The sequence below is a fragment of the Peromyscus eremicus genome, chromosome 1 (genome assembly GCF_949786415.1).
Source record: "Peromyscus eremicus chromosome 1, PerEre_H2_v1, whole genome shotgun sequence".
Lineage (NCBI taxonomy): Eukaryota > Metazoa > Chordata > Mammalia > Rodentia > Cricetidae > Peromyscus > Peromyscus eremicus.
In genome coordinates, this window is record NC_081416.1 from 91,643,268 (window position 1) to 91,664,492 (window position 21,225).

The following is a 21,225-nucleotide window of genomic DNA, read 5'->3' on the forward strand; positions in this document are numbered from 1 at the left end:
AACAGCGATCAGAGCACATGTGGCATATATAAATACAGTTCAAGTCAGTGTCCTACAGCACCGTCTACTACGGACAAAGGGAACAGGAGGGACAGTAGGCGCTTTAGTAGGCCCAGGGGCTGACACTTCCTGAGAACTCAGGTCACCAGACCTTCCTGAACTTGTCCGAACGTAGGGTGGGTGAGCAAAGCTGAGGCTGTGTGGCTTCAGTACTACACAGGACAGCCTGTCCTTGCCGTGTCCCAGACCTCTGTCCTGCACCCACCTTCCTCACGCTCTCCAGCTCCTGCTGCTTGTTTTCATTGGCGGCTTGGAGCTCCTTCATCTGCCGCTCCAGCTCCTCCTGCTCCGCTAGCAGCTTCCTTCGGAGCTCTTTCCGACGCTGGCGGGCTTCCTTGTGTGGTGGGGGGCTGCCCAGCTTCAACAGCTGGACGGTGGAGTGGATGGCTAGGACAGAAGAGGAGGAATTGTGCTTTTATGTCTAACACTCGAGAGACGGGGTGAGATGTGAGCACATTCTGATCCTGCCAGTGAGCAGTGGTGTGGCCTGAGAGGCATCCGCTGCTCCAGCTCCCACATGAGGAAAATTCACACTAAGGTCTCTTCTGAGTGCAGGTCCACAAGCCGCACACCTGTGCTTACAGACACTTCACTGGGGACACTACAGGACACACTTAAGAACTTATGACATAGCAGGGCAGTGGTGGTGCACGCCTTTAATCCCAGGAGGCAGATCTCTGTGTTCGAGGCCAGTGGTCTACAGAGTGAGTTCCAGGACAACCAGGGCTACACAGAGAAACTCCATCTCAAAAAACCAAACCAACCAACCAAACAACAACAACAAAAACAAAACAAAACAAAAAAAAACTTATGACACTTTCTACTCCCTCCCATGTACTTTTTTTTTTTTTTTCTGAGATAGGGCTTCACTATGTAGCCTAGCTTGGTCTGCCCTCAAACTCACAGCAACCTTGCTGTCTCCAGTTACCAAGTGCTGATACCATGGCCCTTTTCTACTCCTAAATAAGGACCAGCAAGATGACTCAGCAGGTAAGCCTGGAGACAATCTACAATCTGATCCTTGGGACTCACAGGTGCCCATACACACAGTCACAACCAACAGTTTTTAAAAGCCCAATAAAATTAAGACACACTAAGGGCAATCAAAGTTCCTAGCATCTGATGTGCAGGCTGCTACCCTGATTCTGTCTTCATCTACGTCTTATGAAACCACCTCCCTATCTGTATATGACCTATACACATATCACAGTCATTGCCATTTATTAGAAATCTACATACAGCACAGCACACAAAGGACTTTGTAAGACACATGTATATTCCAGATGCATATCATTTACATATATATATTTCACATAAAAATCTCATTTATTTTCTGTTTTTCTTATATTTATTGAGTGTTTTGTCTACATGTATGTGTGTGCACCATGTATGTATCTGATGACCACAGAGGTCAGAGGAGGGTGTCCGATCCCTGGGATTAGAGTTATGGATGGTTGTAAACCACCATGTAGGTGCTGGACGTCAGACCCAGGTCCTCTAGAGGACCAGCCAGTTCTCTTAATCACTGAGCCATCTCTCCCGCAACTTTTCTGGTTTGTTGAAACAGAATTTGACTCTATAACTGAAGTTGGCCTGAACCTATTAAGTAGCCCAGACTGGCTTCAAACTGACAGCAGTCCACTGCCTCTGCCTCCTAGGTGGTGGGATCACAGGCATGAACCACCACACCTGGCTCTTGGTGTTTTCAACCATTTAAATTTAATTTCTTGGATTACTAATACCTACTGTTCAAATTCAAGAAGTATGAACAGACATTCAGGAAAGTTTCTGCCTGCTCCTTTCCTCCAAGCTCTGGGTTCCTGGCCATTAGCAACTAATGCTAACCATTTCTGTTTCTTCTGAGATATTTTAAGCAAATGGACATGTCTACACATCATTCACTTCCTTTTATGCTTAGCACAATGCTCTTTCAAGTTATTGATTTCTTGAGTTACTTAAAAAAACTCTTGATGTGTTCAAAACCACTCCATAAATTCCTTTTCTGCCTTGCATATGAACAGAATCTCAAAGTGATCTCTAACATTTTTCATAAGCCTAAAGGGGGAAAAAACCCTTTCAAGGATTAGGATAGTAAGACCTAAAATATAGTTTTATCCCCCACAAAGACAGTATGCAAATAAGTTGACCAAAAAAAGGGGGAACTCAGGTTTTCTTTCGAATGTAGCAATAACCATGACATAAGGAAACAACACTGTGAGATTTGAAAATAGAAAGCTAAAACACTCACCAATTTTTTTTTTGGGGGGGGGGGTATTTTTTAGGCAGGATCTAAAGTAGCCCAGACTGATCCTCCTGTGTCTACCTCTCAAGTGCTAGGATTAAAAACGTGTGCCCGTGCCCAGTTCTGCTCTCAAGTTTTTTCATGGAAAACAATAAAAAATGTCCTACCCTGAATCCACTCTTGTTTCTTCTTCTTATCCGAAGCGCTGATTTCAAAGGTCTTCTCAAAGCATTTTATTAGGAAAAGACATTTCTTTCCATCTTTGTCAGGTAGAGACTAAAACAGAAACATGATTAGTGCTTTAAACTTTTCTTCTTCCGTGTGAGATTACTAAAAAGCAGCTGTAGAGAGCAGGCAGAAAGCAGCTGGACCTGACCTTAGGTGGGACTATATTTATTCGTGGAGAGGGGGCATCTTTGTCACCCACATGTGCAGATGCCCAAATGCCCACAGAGGAAGATGGGATGTGGCCTCTTCTAGGGGTGGAAATGTCTTCCACAGTCCTCGAGGGAAGCTGGGAAACGTATTCCTTCAAGAGGAAACTATCAGTTTGTTTATGGAGACAGGGTCTCACAATGTAGACTAGGCCAATCTTGAACTCGTGACCCTTTGGGCCCAGCTTCCCAAGAGCTGGGATTACACCCAGCTTAAGTTTTCTTCTTATGTATTTCAATTCATTTCTTAACTATTTATACAAATCTAACTGAAACTCAATGCCAATGAAAAACACCTACAAATGCAAATGTCTGATTTACTAATGCTGTGTCCCAGGCAGCCTCATGTATGACTACAATGACCCCTGAGTGACATGCCACATCTACAAAGGAAGAACTATAACAGCTGGTGAGGATAAGAGGACCCTGTGTTCTCTTTCGAGAGTACAATTCTTTCACTGGAGCATGTCCCCTGCAAGAACCCTGGAAGGGACACCCACATAACTGTTAGAGGAGACCTCTGCCTGCTATGGCTTTCCTTACATCTGGGGTGTTACTACCAGTACCCTGTGGTTCTTTATGTGGTTCTTTACTCTGTCTTTAGGAGTAAAATGGTAGGGCTTATAGTAATCTTCTAGGTCTCAGTTTAGCTGAATATAAGCAAGCCCCTTGGTTGGCACTCCTTACCCCAGAGCATTAATATATCTCTATACTATTTCTATAGGTGAGTGTGAACTCCCATATTTTAAATGTTCTTCAATAAATACAGACACTAGTGGTGGTTCATATACAAATCAAATCTAAAAAACATTTTTTTTTTTTAGACAAGGTCTTGCTATGTAGCCCTGGCTAAGTAGATCCTCCAGCATCCTGAGTGCTGGGATTACAGATATGTGCCACCTCACCCAACAGAAGTTACACTCTTGAGGACTTCACATCTTTACAGAATTAATAGCTATGAAATAAGTCACTCAAGGTAGGCATGGAGGTTCACATCTATAATCCTAGCACTGTGTAAAAAGCAGCTGAACGATCAAGTGTTCAAGGCCATAGCAAGTTTAAAACCACCCATACTATATGAGATCATGTCTCATAAATAAATAAATAAATGTGTCTCTGTCTCAAAAAAAAGGTGCAGTGTGGTAGCACATGTAATCCTTGCCCCTGGGGTAGAAGAGGCAGGAGGATAAGGAATTCAAAGCCATCCCTGACTACAGAGCGACTTTAAGTACAACCTGAGTTACCCAAGACCCTATCTTCCCAAAAAAGAAAATATCACCCAAAATACTTAATCTTTCTGATCAATTTTCTTCTATTTGCTCTAATCAAAATGTCCCAGATCTTTTAGTCTATTGATAATTTCCAATATTATCTTACTGCATTTTTTTTGCCTTTTTAATGACTTGGTTTTACTCAATAAATGATTCCTTAAATATAAATCTCTCAGATTTAATCTTATTATTTAATATTAATATTTATTATTTAATAATACTTTATTCTCAAGCATAAGGCAGAAAATAAATTCATATTAAGTACACATTTTGTCAGCCATCTTTAATTTTTGGTTTAGATTAGGAGTCACAGTGACTATACTTTATTCTGGAAATGTCCACTTAGACATTTACTTGAAGGTTTAATCTGGAAGAGTGAGGACGAGAAAGTCTATGGACAGCAGGTGGCAGCAGAGGGCAAGCATGCAGAGAAGCCACAACTCACCTCCACACAGCAGTTTTCATCCAAGAGGATGTCTCCCTTCTTATCTTTCAGGTCCTCACTCACAAAGTAGGAGATTATGTTCGGTTTTAACACAAACCACCGCTCAGTCCAGTTTTTCCGTTTGTGGCCTTTTTTCATCATGTAACCCTATGAAAGATTAAACCTAATGTAGATGTGTGTGCTTTTTTATGCGTAAGAGCTTGACGGTCCTTCTTTGATTGTCTTATTTACTCCACTATCTGATACCTGGTGCTAAATACACAAATGTCAATGGTTCTCACTCATGCGGATCACGGACTGGAGTCTGAGGATACATGAAGGCCAGAGGCATGATCCCCAGTCAAATCCACACAACTACATACAAAGGGTTACATTTAATTTTAGACATTTCAGAGAGTCTCTGCAAGTGACACACAGATAACAGAACCTTTGGTATTAATAGTATTAATACACAGTAAATTTTCCTGAATCGCCTTACCTTTTAAGACATTTATTGAAATACTTATAGGTAAACGAAAATGTCTGGGATTTCCTGGCACCAAAAGGAGACATACAGGTATGTGGACAGAGCTGCGCCACATACTTCCTTGTAATACCAAAACCCTGTACAAGTCAAGCCTTAATAAATGCTTATTGATGGGCTCCATCAGAAAAAAAGAACAAAGACAATAATAATTACCTACTGAACAAAGAAAGGAGTAAGCAAGGAAATCCGAAAGCAGAGTTATTATTCAATATATTAATGTAAGATGTTTGAAAGATGTGTATATGTATCCAGGTATAGTGGTGCACACCTTCAACCCCAGCAGGCAGATCTGAGGACAGCCTGGTCTACATAATGACTTCCAGGCTAGCCAGAGCTATGGAGTGAGAACCTGTCTCAAGACAGGCAGGGAAAAAAAAAAAAAAAAAAAACAACAGACAGACAGATGCTCTATTTAGTATTTGGTTCCTACATGCATATCGGGCACTATGTTGGGTGATGAGACAACAAAAATAGTCTGATAAGATAAATACAACTTTGCTAAATAAAAGTATCTCTTTCTAAAGATAAAGGTGTTTTTCTAATTCTGTAAAAACATGAGGGTACTTTTTAAAAATAGTTTGGAAATTTGAACAGTCCCTTCAAAAATAGTAACTTCTCAATTCTTAACTGTATTTCAAAACTGTGCCAGTAACTCTTTAAAACACGAGCCTAGAACCAGAGAGACAGCTCAATTGTAGAGCGCTTGTCTAGAATGCATAATGCCTTGGGGTTCAATCCTCCATATCCCAGCAAGGCGGGGGGTGAATCCTAAGACTCTAATAAAAGAGAAAATAGAAACTTTATTTTTGTTCTAAATCATTTAAGGAGTATAAGTGACTTACACCATCTATACAGAAAAGAAGGGACAGGGAGGGAGAGGCAGGGGAGAGGGAAGGAAGCTCCTTTGTTTCCAACATCAAACTCTAAAGATGAGGGAGAGCAGTGTCACGGTCCTCTTACCTGCTTCAACACATCTAAGATAAGCTCATTGAAGACTTCGTTAATGGCCATAGACACCGTCTGACGGTCCATGCCCTTGCTGAACTGTCCGTTTCCAATTAGCTCAATAAGTTCCCACGCAGAAAGGCCATCTTTATTATCATCAAAGTTTATTTTGTAATGTTCAAATTGTTCTTGTTGCCAACCTCCTCCCATAGCTTCTGTAAGTTTCTTAAGCAGGTATTCAATCTGTAGGGGAAAAAGTTAATTATTCCCTTTTTCAGGTTTGTAGGGTTTTTGTTGGTTTGTTGTTTGTTTTTTTGTTTTGTTTTGTTTGTTTTTGGTTTTTCGAGAGAGGGTTTCTCTGTAGCTTTGGCTGTCCTGGAACTCATTCTGTAGACCAGGCTGGCCTCGAATTCATAGAGATCTACCTGCCTCTGCCTCCTGAGTGCTGGAACCCAAGGTGTACACCACTACCACCTGGCTAATTATTTTGTATTTTTAACATAAGTATTCATTTGTAGGGGGGGGAGGGAGGAGGGAGGACAGGGAAATCTGTGGTTGGTATGTAAAATGAATAGAAAATCTCTTAGATAGATAGACAGATAGACAGACAGACAAATAAGTATTCATTTGTGTTATTCACACTATTGGGGTCAACTCTGAGATATATATATATATATATATATATATATATATATATATATATATATATATATATATATATATAGTTTGTTTGTTTTTGTTTTTGGAGACAGGGTTTCTCTGTATAACAGCCCTGGTTGTCTTGCCTCTGCCTCCCAAGTGTTGGGATTAAGGGCGTGTGCCACCATCCAGCAGGAAATACTCTTTATACTTCCAAAAGAATACCTCTTTAAAGAAACTCCCATTGCTAGGGAAAGCTATACACATAAAACAATAGTGGTTGTTCTCTGCTGGCCTAGTAAGTAAATGAAAACTTGACAACCCACTGCGTGCGCACATCTGTATGTGTTCAGAGCTGGGAAACCCACAAACACACCACACGCAAACTAATTACTGTCACCTCGTTACTCTATTCGGGTAGATATGTCAATATACCGAGAACATTAAGCTTTTCTTCCTTTTGTTGTTGTTGTTGTTTATATTTTGAAATAGTGTCTCGTGTAGTCCAGACTGGCCTCAAAGAATAATCTTGAACTGATTGATTCTCCTGCCCCCACCTCCCCATACTGAATTACCCAGCTGCACACATGAATCTCGCTGAACATGGAAGTGTTATTAAATAAACATCTCAAATGCACAAGTTATTCCCTAATTTACAGATTTCCTATGTAAACCAACTACTTATTTTCTGATGTCTCCATCCATTAGAACACTGATGATGTTATAAATATGACTGGATTCCTAGTGTGAGCCAGAAGGGCTTACTAAATCTTGAAACATCAAACATTATCTAGGAAAATGTCGAGGGCCAGGGGAGAAGGAAAAGGAAAGAAACGAGGCAGTGATGACATGAGCAGGTGACATTGCTTTTCTTCTGAGTGGGCTACACGTATTCTCAAACACTACTACGCCTCCCTACTTTCTCCATGGTTCCTCTCTATCTGGTGTATTTCTAGAGCACATTCACTGGACAAACTGACAGGTCTGATTCTAACAACTCCACACATACACACCATGGACCTCTGCTCATATCCATCCCACCTCTTGTCCTCTCTGGTCCCCTCCCCTCACTATGATTTCAGTTGGTGCACTATCATCCACAAAACCCCACACCAGTATTGCAGGTCCTCACCACTCGAATCAAACCAGTAACAAAATGCTGCTGACATTAGTCCCAGACCCAGTGTTTTTCACCATCAATTCAACCAGTATTCTGTGCAATGGAATGAAAAATATTCTAATCCAACCACAATAGAGCCAGATACAGTTTTATAGCAAGATTTTTGTGTGCATATTTGTGTGTGCCAAGTCAGGATATAAAATGTTTATCTTCCTATAAGGTTGAAGTGGAAAGAAAATAACTTAGCTGGGCGTGGTGACACACAACTTTAATCCCAGAACTTGGGAGACTGAGGCAGACAGAGCTCTGTTTCAGGTCAGCCAGAGCTGCATAGTGAGATTCTATCTCCAAAACCAAAACAAAACAAAAACACAGGAGAAAGAGAAAGAAAATACTTTTTTTCCAGATGGTTCACAAATGTGTTTCTCCTCCTCCATCCGCTTGCTTCAAGCCTCACTCTTGGCCTCTCGCCCTTCGTAGGCCACACTGTGTTTTAACAAGCGCCAGGTGCCTTCACACTGGCCTAGCAAAGCTGCTCTAACCAGCACTATCGCAGGCCCACAGACCCTGCATCCTCTTCTGTGTCCCTGCTGCACTTCGTGCTCTGTTCCATTTCCAGTCCTCATTTGCTTCTCCACCATTTCCTGAACTCCTCTTAGAAGGGCTCTGCCCCATCTGTCTTTGAATTCCCAGAGCTCAGCAGGGGACCTAAAGTACAGCAGGACTCAGCTAACATCTGAAAGGAACTAAACTAAGCTCCAATGTCCTCACCGTGAAGTGGGGATGACAACAATCATCACCGAAAGAGAGAAAAGAAGACACACAGAGAACAGTTTGCACAAAGCTGCCCGGGGCAGGCACACCATCAATGCTGCTTCCCTCCACAATGAGTGAAAAAATTCTCGAGACAGGCTTTCTCTGTATAGCTTTGAAGCCTGTCCTAGAACTCACTCTGTAGACCAGGCTGGCCTCGAACTCAAAGAGATCCACCCGCCTCTGCCTCCCATAGTGCTGGGATTAAAGGCCTGCACCACCACCGCCCGGCCCTGGGTGAGAAATTACATTTGAGAAAGCAAAGAATGCAAAGTTAAACGGACTTGTGGTTTCACCTGCATAAACACCATACAGATTTTCTGGCAAACATTTGTCAAAAACACAGGAAATCTTTAGCTACAAATAAGACTTGGGGTTCATCTTCTCTGTTTTATTCTTTGCAACCCCATTGATGTGACTGTAATGTCGATGGTGAAATAATAAAGTATAATAGGAAAAGAAGGCAAAGAAATTTACATTCACTAAGTATCACAAGTTCAAAAACCATCCCAAGTTCTAAAATCTTAGCTAATGATAGACGCTCCCTTGGGAAAAGCTTACCGGAGGCCAAGAAAAGCGTGAGAGATGTCAACACATGTCATGTGTTGAAGAGAAACACACTGAGGCCTTTCCCTTCTCTTGCTGAAGACATGCCACTGACTGCTTAGACCTTCATACCTTTGGAGTGGCGGGGAAGAACAGATGATGGAAGAGAAAAAAAGCAGAAAAGATAATAGGAAAAATGACTATGGTCAAGAAGAGACTAAATACAAAACAACAACAAAAAAGTTAAAAGGAAAAGAAACCAGTAAGAGTCGTGTTGGTGGCAGGAACGTCAGGAGTTCAAAGCTAGCCTGGGCTACATGAGACTCCATCTTACCTTCCAACCACGTAATAAAGGAGAGTTATATAAATAATGGTTCAAAGTAAGTAAACAGTGGACAGTGGCATTAACATACACAGAAGCTCTAATCCCTAAGGGTGCCAAGAAGGCGGCTCTAGGCTGCTGGTTGTGACTTAGCTTGTAATGAGAATACAGGAGGACACCTTACCAATTCGGAGAGGGAAGCACACATGTGTGGGCACGTGTGTGTGCAGGAGAGGGACTACAGTGGGCCTGACAAGCTAATGTAGCCCACGACCAAGTCAGGAGGCAGCCGCAGCTCTGCCTTACCTACCACTCTGGACAAGGCCACCTGTACCGTCCAACTCTGGGCTCCTGCCTTCACAGGTAACCTTTGGTTTGCAACTCAGAAAATGAATGTTACCAACAACTCGGTTCTCAAAGCAGCCTCCCAAGTTCATCACGACCTCCCTAAAGGCACTAAAGTCAAGCCCTGGGAGGCCGACTTGCAGACCCAGCACCCACAAGCCCTTACTCCCAGCAACTGTGTCTTTTCCTGTTGACTTCCGACAAATCATATACTTACCATAACCAAACAGCAGAAGGACATTTTGATTATGCTGGCCAAAGAGACGCATTCTCATGCTCCACTATTCAAGTAAACTAAATAATGAGTCACGTGCTGGAGTTGGTTTACAGTGGCCTGCACCATTTCTAAGGCTCATTCAGTTCAGGAAGCAGCTTGCTTCCTCCTTCCAAGCAGATTTCACCAAAAATAACAAAGAAGAAATTTCAAGCTGAATGGGATTTCTCTAGGCCTTTGGCTTGAATTTTTATTCTGTCAAAAGTTCTCTCTCATTAAAGGGGCGGCTAGGTTTTACTTCACTTGAAATCTCTTTAAAACTATTTCAAGTTTGAGTTTTCACTTGCAGTGAGGCAATTCTTCCAAATAAGTGTATGACAGACACATCCTGTTTTGTTCTTGGTTCTGTGGGAAATGACACTAGTAAAAATTATACTTTACAGGCACACATTTCCAAGAATATCGCCAGGAGAAAATAAAGAACCAACTCAAAGGGGACGACCACCGTCTCTTGACAAATGTGTCGACAGAAACATCTTTACCATGTAACTTAAATATTTATTGAACATTCTTGACATTCATTCTGGGTCATGGAAACTGAATCAAATGAATAATATGAATATACTATTCACACAACTGCCACTGTTATACAGTACTAGCTGAAGTAGAGGGGAAAAAAACAACCTTGGACTTCGCTAGGTATGGTAGAACATATCTATGACCCAGCACTTGGGGGTAGAGGCAGAATAGCCACAAGTTTAAGGCCAGCCTGGGCTTCATCATGAAACTGTATCTCAAAAAACAAAACAAGTAGCCAGGCGGTGGTGGTGGTGGTGGTGGTGGTGGTGGTGGTGGTGGTGGTGGTGTGAGCCTTTAATCCCAGCACTCGGGAGGCAGAGACAGGCAGATCTCTGTGAGTTCGAGGCCAGCCTAAGCTACAGAGCGAGATCCAAGACAAGCCAAAACTACACAGAGAAACCCTGTCTCGAAAAGCCAAAAAAAGTAACAATAACAAAAAACATAAACTTAAAGGCAAGTGATCATTATGATAGATGAATTACTAGAAATAAAAAAATAATTCAAGAGTGGTAGAACAGGAACACACCCTTAACCCAGCAATCAGGAGACAGAGGCAAGTAGATCTTCTGTGAGTTCAAGGTCAGCCTAATCTACATATTGAGTTCCAGGCCAGGCAGGACTTCATGAGACTTTGTCTCAGAGTAGATAGGTAGGTAGGTAGGTAGGTAGGTAGGTAGGTAGGTAGGTAGGTAGATAGGTAGATAGATAGATAGATAGATAGATAGATAGATAGATAGATAGATAGTTAGATAGATAGATAGACAGAAGACAGATAAATGTGAGTATGTATATACACATAGACACATATTCTATTTAGAGTTCTATGCAATAAACATTAGGCTTCTCATACGTATATCAGACACTGTGAACTTGTAAAACTTTAAATTAATTTAATTTAATTTAAACCCACAAAGAATTTGCATTTCAGATTTTTTAAAATACGTTTTCACATTACATTTTCTAAAAATTTGCATTTCTAAAACAGCTCAAACACGGTTTTTATGCTGTTAAACACGTAAAAAGGGGCCGGGCGGTGGTGGCGCACGCCTTTAATCCCAGCACTCGGGAGGCAGAGCCAGGAGGATCTCTGTGAGTTCGAGGCCAGTTTGGGCTACCAAGTGAGTTCCAGGAAAGGCACAAAGCTACACAGAGAAACCCTGTCTTGAAAAACCAAAAAAAAAACCAAAAAAAAACATGTAAAAAGGAAGCAACATTTAATAGCTGTATTTTCCACAACGCAGCGTGACATTGGGGTTGCAGTGCTTGTCAAAGGGCAGGTGACACCTCTGATCTCAGTGGCCCCAGTCCATGGGTGAACCCTCAGAGGGCTGACTCCACAGTGAAGCCATTTCACATTAACATGCTCCAATGACCCCTTCTCTGCCCCACAGGAATAATCTCTGAGTCTAACTCTACTTCTGTTGTTGAAACAGATACTGTCATGTAAACCAGGCAGGCCTCAGCCTTCCCCAGGGCTGGAAGTACAGCACCATGCTAATTCTGACACTAAGAGATGCAGAGGCACTTGACAATGCAAAGCATGTAGTGAGCCCACACAATACACGACAAGATCTACTGCACCCAAGAGAGACCATTAGCTTCCCAAACAGGAGTAACATGTTTGAAAGAGGACAAAGTGTTCGTGTCAGCCCAACAGTGGAGGTGAGCACACAGGAGCATCTGGCTAGGCTCTGGGCTGCAGCAAAGACAGCATCAGGTCCATCAAGGCCCATGCGGGTCCTGTTGCTCCTCGGAGTCATCGAGAAGCTGACCACAGTAGTGGCTCAGTAATGACAAAGCCCCCAAATCAGGAAAGCACTTGCCTTGTCCATAAAGAAAGAAAGCACGCAACCCTTGCTACTTAACTGCTAATTCTGAAGGCAAGACAAAGTGGCGGTCAGGTCCACCAAGGATATTTTAGTAACAGAAAAATCCAAAAGGTCAAGGGTCAGAGACCCATCCACCTCTAATTCCAACACATGAAAAAACTTGGAATTTCAAGTGTGGCTGCAAAATATCTTCAAAGACCATATTGGAAAGCTAGGCAATGGTGGCTCACACCTTTAATCCCCACACTCAGGAGGCAAAGGCAGGCAGATCTCTGAGTTTGAGACCAGCCTGGTCTACATAGTGAGTTCCATGATAGCCAGGGCTCTGTAGAAAGACCCTGTCTCAAAAAAAAAAAAAAAAAAAAAAAGTCATGCTGAAATCTTACATGGGGCTGGAGATATGGCTCAGCAGCTAAGATCACTGTCTACACCCACATGATGGCAAACAACTTTCCATAACTCCAGTTCCAGGGACTCCAATGCCCTTTTCTGACCCCCAAGACCATCAGGCACACATGTGGTGCACAGGCATACATGCAAGCAAAACACTCATATACATAAAGTAATAATAGTAGTAGTAGTAATAATAAAATTCTTTTCTAAAAAAAGAAAAGAGTATGTGCACAGCTCTGAGCAGCAGCCATGTCTATTAAGTGCGTTTTTTGGGCCACCATTATCCCACTCAATCTCTGGATTGTGCTGGGCAGCGCTCTAAGATGTGGCTTTCTAGTTCCCCTTTAACACACATACTCAATACCTACAGCATTACCATATTTAACAGTAAGAAACTGTTTCCACTACCATAGAGAAACTGCCTTTCCCTTGTTATCAACGACTACCTATTGTTAAATCCAGGGGCTCCTTCTTACCACTATCTGATTTTTCTGCAATTTAACATTCTCATGCATCTCCTTTTATCTCACAGCCTGCCCAGTTCTGCTTCCTTTACCAAATCTACTTCCTCCTGCTGCTATAGAAACAACCCCAAGGTTCTCCTCAGCTCTCACAACTCCTACCATGGTTGCTTCCCCCTGGCCCTAACCCACTCCTGTGGTTTCTCCATGTCTCTTTCTTGCCCTGGCCTCTCACAAGCTCTAGTTGTGCAGTTTCCACAAGAATAGTCTACCTCCAACACCAAACATGCCATACCCTCCCTCATCATGTCCCACTTGTTCGTCAACTTGCCATCCATTCATTCACTACCCAAACGCACGCGAACACCTCTGTAGTGAGCATGCACCAAGGGACTACACCAAATGCTTCAGATATGTCACCCTGCTCAGTCTCACAAGGTGCACTACAGAAAACAACTATCTCCATTTTAAAGATAGGGAGACCCAGATTAGGAGCTTAATGTGTTACTCTGTGGGTAAGTGGTGAAGTCGGGTTTCAAAACTCAGTCTGTTTCAAAGGCCAGGCTTTAAACAAAAATAGTATGCTACCTCTAGTAGCCCAGGACTGAAACTTGCCTATAGTTCCCCACAACCAGGCACTATCGACATGAGCAGGCAGGGAACAAAAGGATACAAATTTAATCTGCTGGTTATGGCCTTATCTAGAGCAGACCAGTTAGCTGTGCTCTGCAGAGGACTCCGAGATCCAAAAGTTCAGACACAGGACTCAATAACATCATTATCACAATTTCATGAAGGTAGCTGCCTCATACAGGAAATTGTCATCTTGATTCAGAAAGGTCCTTGTCTGGTCAAACCTCTCTTGCATCCTTGGTTCTCAGAAAACAGCACAGAAACCTTATTCTTATTCCCACTATCTGCTCTTTGGAAGTTCAAAGGGGAATAATCCAGAAGACCAGCAGAGGCGCTTATATTTGCTTTGAGAGCTCTAGGAAACAGCCATCATCTAGACTTTGAAATAGTAGTACCTACTCCTAACACAGCAAGAGAACATTCTGGATCCTATGTGTTTCCCACAGAGCCCAGTTCTTCCACAAGAACTGAAAATTATGTTGTTCCTTGTACTGAGCAAATACTCTAGATATCATAAGGATGGACTCATCTGTAATCACAGCAATTCCAAGAAGAGTCTCACCGTCCCTGCAAATCTCCAAATCCTTAAGCTTTTCTATACTTAACCTGTTTTTGCCTCTGATCCAAAAACCATCGCCTCTAATATAAACAATGAATCAACACAAATGTTTGCAGGCCAGGTCTACTCAGTACCTAGACATCTAAAAACTCCCCAAAGCCACACCTTACCTCTTCTGGCACAATAATTAATGGATACTTGTCCTCAGACAAAAAGTTGAAAATGACCCACACTTTAAATGCATCATCTTCTGTAATGAGTAGCGGATTCTTTGTGAGGTTTTTCTTGACACAGAGGGTCCAACACATTCTATTGAATTCAATCTTGTCAAAGTTGTCTTGGACCTAAAACAGAAAGAAGAAAACTTCTGAGCCAGTCCAAAATAAGGTCACACATGCGTGTACACACAGAGTGCATGCATAAAATAGAAGAGGCCTCAGCAAGCTTTCTACTAACCAATAACCATATTCCACATATCTGCCCATGATACTAACACTGTCAGTGACTCAGCTAAGAATTCTACTTAGCCTGACCTTGAGGTAGCATCTGTCCTTGACACTAACACTCTAAGAGCTGATTACTGTGCTATGAAATAAGAGGCACAGATGAAGAACTTGATCTATGCTCTTACACATTTAGTTTATCAGAGAAAATACATGCAAGTAGACAGTTTTAATATAGTATGTAATCAATAGTTTCTCATTCCTCATCAAGAAAAATTTATACCATACTTATTACTTTCCAGAGACAGATACCCAGTCAATACTCGCCTGTCTCTCCAAGGAACATAAAGACAATTTTAATATGGTGTGACAAATTACTGTAACCAAGACAGGCAGAAGATTCCATGGGAATGCTGAGTAGCTAATCCAACCTGAATGAGGGGCAACATGATATTTGGGCTGAGGTTTGGCTCAGTGGTGAAATGCTTATGCAACATGCTCAAGGTCTGGGTTTGATCCCTACTACTGAAAAAAGTAAAAAAGGTCAAACAGATCAAGAATGGGATAAAGCATGCTCAGTTTATAGAATAGAAGCTACCAGAGGTGACAGCAACCATGGCCAGTTTAGAAGAAAAACGGGCAGTCAAATGTAAGTGGGAAACTACATGCTAGAAGATGGTCTCAATTAAGGCTTCCATAAGTGCAATGGACAGAATCCACTGTGTTCCTTTAAACAAAAAAGGAAGTTCATTAGGAGAACAAAGAGTAACCTCACAGATCCAACATGAGCCAGAAAAAGGAGGCACTGAACCTGCGCCAGTACCAAGGTAGGGTAGGAGCTAGAACTTCTGCCCAAGTCAATCAAAGGAACAGTCTGGTGGGGACCCCACAGCCACTATAACATGAAGACACCACCACTGCACCTGTCCTGGGGCCTCTATGTCACTCACTACAGTGGGTCCCTACTGAGCCTGAGTCACATTCTCATGTTCAGGTGACAGGGAAAATGAGGACCTATCCTTTTCTGCATCTCCATGTGAGACAGGTCTTGTTCCCCACCAAGACCCTGTGAAATTTCTCCCAGAAGAGTTCAAAGGCCAGTCAGATCAATACTGGCAAATGTCCACTGCACAGGACACAGGGAAAATTGAGACCATAGAGGTGAAGACCGGGTCAGGAAGAGGCTGGTCATTCACAGTAAGGAGTGAGGACTTATCTGTCCTGACAGCTGAGGCTCAGTGATCTTCATTGTTAAAGCCATATTCTGGGACAATATGGGAGGCACTGCAGAGCAGCTGGTGAGCAGCACTGGTGAGCAGCACAACAGGAGCGAGGCAAGTATTATTTGTTTTGGAGAAGTGCTGTGGGATGGTCTGTATGTCAAGTGTGTTGCTGATTGGTCAGTAAATAAATCACTGATTGGCCATTGGCTAGGCAGGAAGTATAGGCAGGACTAACAGAGAAGAGAATTGAGGGAACAGGAAGGGAAAGGGGAGACGGCCTGGAGCCGCCGCCAGAAGGAAGATGTAAGGTACCGGTAAGCCATGAGCCACGTGGCAAAGTAAAGATTAATAGAAATGGGCTAAATATAAGAGTAAGAACTAGACAATGACAGGCCTGAGCTAATGGCCAAGCAGTTTAAATAATGTAAGAGTCTGTGTGTTTATTTTATAAGTGGGCTCTGGGACTGGCGGGACTTGGTGGCGGGAGCTGGAGAGAAATTCTCCAGCAACAAATGGCATCCAACGTGGTGGCAAGAGTTTCCACCTAAAAACTTAGAAAAAAGATTCTAAAACGGAACTAAAAACAGCTTCCTAATTGTCTCTCTCAAATGAGCGGCAGCTGCCTGTTTGAGCTACTGGCGGGTTCCTAGCGTGCGCTCTCGACCTGCAGTATGGTGGGAATGAGGCCTCTGCAAGTAGCACATTAAACTGTGTGGTGAATTTAGCCTTTGCTAGTACAAAACAAAAAAAAGAGGTTTCTGGGCTACACGCTACTTTGGTAAAAGTGTAGACCCACTATTTCTGAGAGTTATGGCTCCCAGAGCTGGCGGAAAGCGGACCGCCGCCATGTTGGGAAGCTGAAGTGGGCGGAGCCAGCAGCCACTGCGCCGTTTCAGGCTTAGAAGGCTGCAGTTTAAAAGGAATAGGCTCAAGCTAATATAAAAAAATAAGCCACGTAAAGATGACTACCACACAGAGAATCTGGATTATGTTCTCTTTGATATTCATAACTGCAGAAAAACATTTGATTGTAAAAGCTGTTGAGTTATGCCAAAATGTATATTTTAAAGGTACCTTGACTTTAAAATTTGGATATAAGGATATGTTGCTTTGGAAAAGAGTCTCTGCTCTTGTTTCCACAGAAAGCCAGAGACTATGGATTTGTTCCAGATTAAGATACATCAGGTTTGACCAGCCAAGACCCCCTGAAAGGTCTCCAGTGACACCATGGCCCAGATGATTCAACATCCAGAATGGTTTCAAGGCAACTGGCTCAGATGATACAGCCTCATGGACTACTCCATGATCCTAAAATTTTCGTGTCCCCATAAGATACAGCGCCCCCCTCCAGCAGGAAGTAGTAAGAGAAGCTACGCCCAAATTCCCAAATATACCAACCTGGCTTTAGAGATGGAATTGGCTCACTCCCCCTCTAAACCCAGACATATTGCTCAAAAAAAAAAAAAATGGTTAAGAGATTCTTATGTCCCAAATCAGAAGAGCCCTCTGGTGTGGGACAGAGAAAAAACAATATTTTTATTTAAATCAGGTTGATTATAAATACAATCTCTTTCTAAAGAAAAAAAGGGGATAGTTTAGATATGACAGGATGAAAGGGTAGATTAATGAACCTACTTTTAAAGAGTAACAACTTGTTTAAAATGTTTTACATTGCTACAGATTTTAGTTTATTGATACAAGTTTAAACTTAATTTTGTTATACTGTATATATATTTCTATTCTTGTTTGAGGTATTATGTTTATGTAACTCATTTAAAATTGTAATGGATAATTAAAAAATAGATTAATAGTTAGTCATCTATGATAATATTTGTAGCCATGTTAGTTAAGTCTTCTAGGTATACATAGATATATTTCAGATAGATAGGTAGTCTTCAAACACTTCAAAGGCCTACAGAATATGGCATTTAAAATGTTTTAAAAATTTAGACTTTTTGGACAGTGAGACATGTCTGCTCCTGACAGCACCGATTTACTTCAGAGAGGAGGATGGGCATCGAAGACACTCCATACGGAGTTTATCTTCACCTTGACAAAAATAGCCATTTGGGCAAGAAACTGTTCTTGCCTGGACTGTCTGATCAACTGGACATACAGGACCCATACAAAGTTGACCACTGAACTTTGCTTGACAAAATGGTCCTTCAGGTTCCTGCTTTGCAGAGAAAACTGCCAGACATTCTACAGGACACAGAGAAAAGTGAATAAGAGACTCTAGGCCTGTGGGCTGAAGACAGATGCCCCAACTTTACAAGAGAACTTTGAATGACTGTCCAGGCTGCCAGCTGTCTCTGTCTACCCTACAAGACTCCTAAAAGTTGCTTATATCCTTCTCCATTTCTCAGGTAGTAATATATCCTTCTGAGGTCTTTGATGTGGTTAAAGACTAGATACTTACAATTTTCCTTAGTTATAATAAAAGATAAGTTAGATATAAAAACCTTAAACTTACAAATATAAGATAGATAGGATCTCTTCTTTAATATTGTAACTGTAATTCTTGCTTGATAATTGTTTTGTTATATGTAATTTTACTATGTTAAAGTTAAAACCTTCCTTTTTAAGAAAAGAAAAGGGGAAGTGCTGTGGGATGGTCTGTATGTCAAATGTGTTGTTGATTGGTCAATAAATAAATCACTGATTGGTCAGTGGCCAGGCAGGAAGTATAGGCGGGACTAACAGAGAGGAGAATTGAGAGAACAGGAAGCTGGGTGGGAGAGACACTGCCAGCCGCCATCAGGACAAGGAAGATGTAAGGTACCAATAAGCCATGAGCCATGTGGCAAAGTAAAGATTAATAGAAATGGGCTAAATATAAGAGTAAGAGCTAGACAATGACAGGCCTGAGCTAATGGCCAAGCAGTTTAAATAATGTAAGAGTCTGTGTGTTTATTTTATAAGTGGGCTCTGGAACTGGCGGGACTTGGTGGCGGGAGCTGGAGAGAAATTCTCCAGCAACAGAGAAGTGATCTGTGTTGTATATAATGTGAAGAAGCCCATGCTGGCCTCAGGGAGATGCTGCTCTTGATCTCCAGCTGGAGTGTGTGGTTGGCAAACCAGACTCCAGGAAGCAGAGAGATGCTCTCTGTACTTTGCCATTAGCCCCATCTTGTTCTGCTGTCACTTCCCACATTTTCATCACACGGGCAGATCCGTGGATGGACTATGGCAGCAAGTGTCCCTGCTTTACCTGTTTCTTTATCTAGCCCCAACACCATTTACTGAAGACTTATGTATATGTGAAGGTCAGGGCTATCTTTCAGGAGTCAGTTCTTTCCTTCCACCGTGTGGATCCTGGGGAACAAACTCAGGTTGTCAGACTTGGTGGCAAACAGATTTACCAGATGAGTCATCTCAATGCCGTCCGCCCTCCCCCACCTTTTAGGTGCTAGGAATGGAACCCAGAGCCTCATAAATGTTAGACAAGCATCTGAACTTACACATCACTCCTAGCCCTAACTTAGACTTCATGTTAGTATTTTAAACATCATCCCTGTTTTATAGACCAGGAAACGGGTTCAGAAAACAATGAGGTGTTCATATGACTGGCACACATCAAAACTAAAGTGTAAAGGCCAACTCTTTCCACTATGTCAAACTGCTTACAAAACGCAGTAGATGGAGGTCCCCTCTGTGACATGGGTTATCTATGCAGAACTAGTTCTAACGGCCACTGACACCAGGTCTACCCACAGCATGAAAAACCAAAAACAAAAATATATTAAGTGACAGACAGGACATAAGGGAAATGACATGTGCACAAAAGTATGTATTCCTACTCAGGAACAAGAAGTGATTCCCTGAGCATGTGGTAAATCACAGGACCACCCCGGCCCCAGGGAGTGCCTTGATACATGGCAATTACTTTTCTTTCCTCCTCTTCTTCTTCTTCTTCTTCTTCTTCTTCTTCTTCTTCTTCTTCTTCTTCTTCTTCTTCTTTAATTTAACTTCTTTATTGATTCTTTAGGAGTTTCACATTGTGCACCCCAATCCTGGGGATTCACTTTTCTAAGTGAACAGAGGTCAAATCATAAAGGACTTACAATTTTAAAAAAGTGTGCAGGCCAGTTTAGTACTTAGTAGGAAAGATAGTGTTCAAAGCAAACCTTAAAGTATGTTGAAGGCCATCTAGATGGCTCAGTGGATAAAGGCACTTACTTACTGCTAAGTCTGATGACTTGAGTTTGATACCTGGATCCCACACAGTGGAAACAGAGAGAACTGACTCCCATTAAGTGGTCCTCTGACTGTCTCACACACACACACACACACACACACACACACACACACACACACACACACATTACGGCATGTGCATGCGCATACACACTAAATGTTTGTTTGTTTGTTTGTTTGTTTGAAATAAGAGGCATTGATAAAGACAAGGAAAGGCATCCCAAGGGCAGGAGGAAAAGGGCCGGAGCAAAGGCATGGTGGCAGCGGTATGCACTCACATGCAGGGAACAGTGAGTAGCCAACTGGGGCTAACCAGCAGGAAGATGGCAGATCAAATGCCAAAGGCAAACTGAAGTACAATGTATGCTATCTCTAAGCACAAGAGGAAGCAAGCGAAGGCTTTAAGGTAGGGCCTGGCCCTGTGTTTGTGGAAGGCACACTGAGCACACTGACATACTATGGAAGAGGGTTCTCAGTAGCTGGAAGGTAGGGGGTCAGAAGACGGTGGCAGCGAGAAGGGAATGATCTTGGTAAGAAGGCCTGAGTACCAAACAGGTGCACAAAACTCCCTGGGTTTGTGAAGGAAGGGAGGTGTTCGGCTGTGGGCATCTTCAAGTTGATATCTAGGAATATTTAGAGATATCCAAAAACAAAGAAAGGGAAATACAACCTATAAGAGGCAGACCTATGAGTCAACAGTTAGATAATGGCACAATCATGACACCAGAGAACATAAAGCAAGAATAAATGGAATCAGAAAAAAAACTGCAAATTGGGCACAGATGGCACACACTTATAATCCCAGCACTTGGAGGGTGGAGGCAGGAGATCAGGAGTTCAAGGTCATTCTCCTCTACTTAGTGAGTTCAAGGCCATCCTGGGTTAAAAACAAAAACCAAAATCTGGAAGTCGGCCAAGTGGTGGTCCACACCTGCAATCCCAGCACTTGGAAGGTTTAAGCAAGAGGAAATGGTGAGTTTGAGGCC

The 21,225-nt window shown here is 42.3% G+C and overlaps 1 protein-coding gene across 1 annotated transcript in view; it reads right to left on the bottom strand.

The window, feature by feature from the left end:
* Positions 1-21,225, bottom strand: part of Swap70 (switching B cell complex subunit SWAP70) — a 68,277-nt gene that overhangs the window by 13,823 nt on the left and 33,229 nt on the right. The window contains exons 3-7 of the mRNA XM_059268874.1: positions 14,547-14,720; positions 5,939-6,166; positions 4,453-4,599; positions 2,470-2,578; positions 266-447 (exon numbers count right to left, since the gene is read on the bottom strand). Of these exons, the coding sequence (XP_059124857.1) occupies positions 266-447; positions 2,470-2,578; positions 4,453-4,599; positions 5,939-6,166; positions 14,547-14,720 (840 nt within the window). The remainder of the gene's footprint in view (positions 1-265; positions 448-2,469; positions 2,579-4,452; positions 4,600-5,938; positions 6,167-14,546; positions 14,721-21,225) is intronic.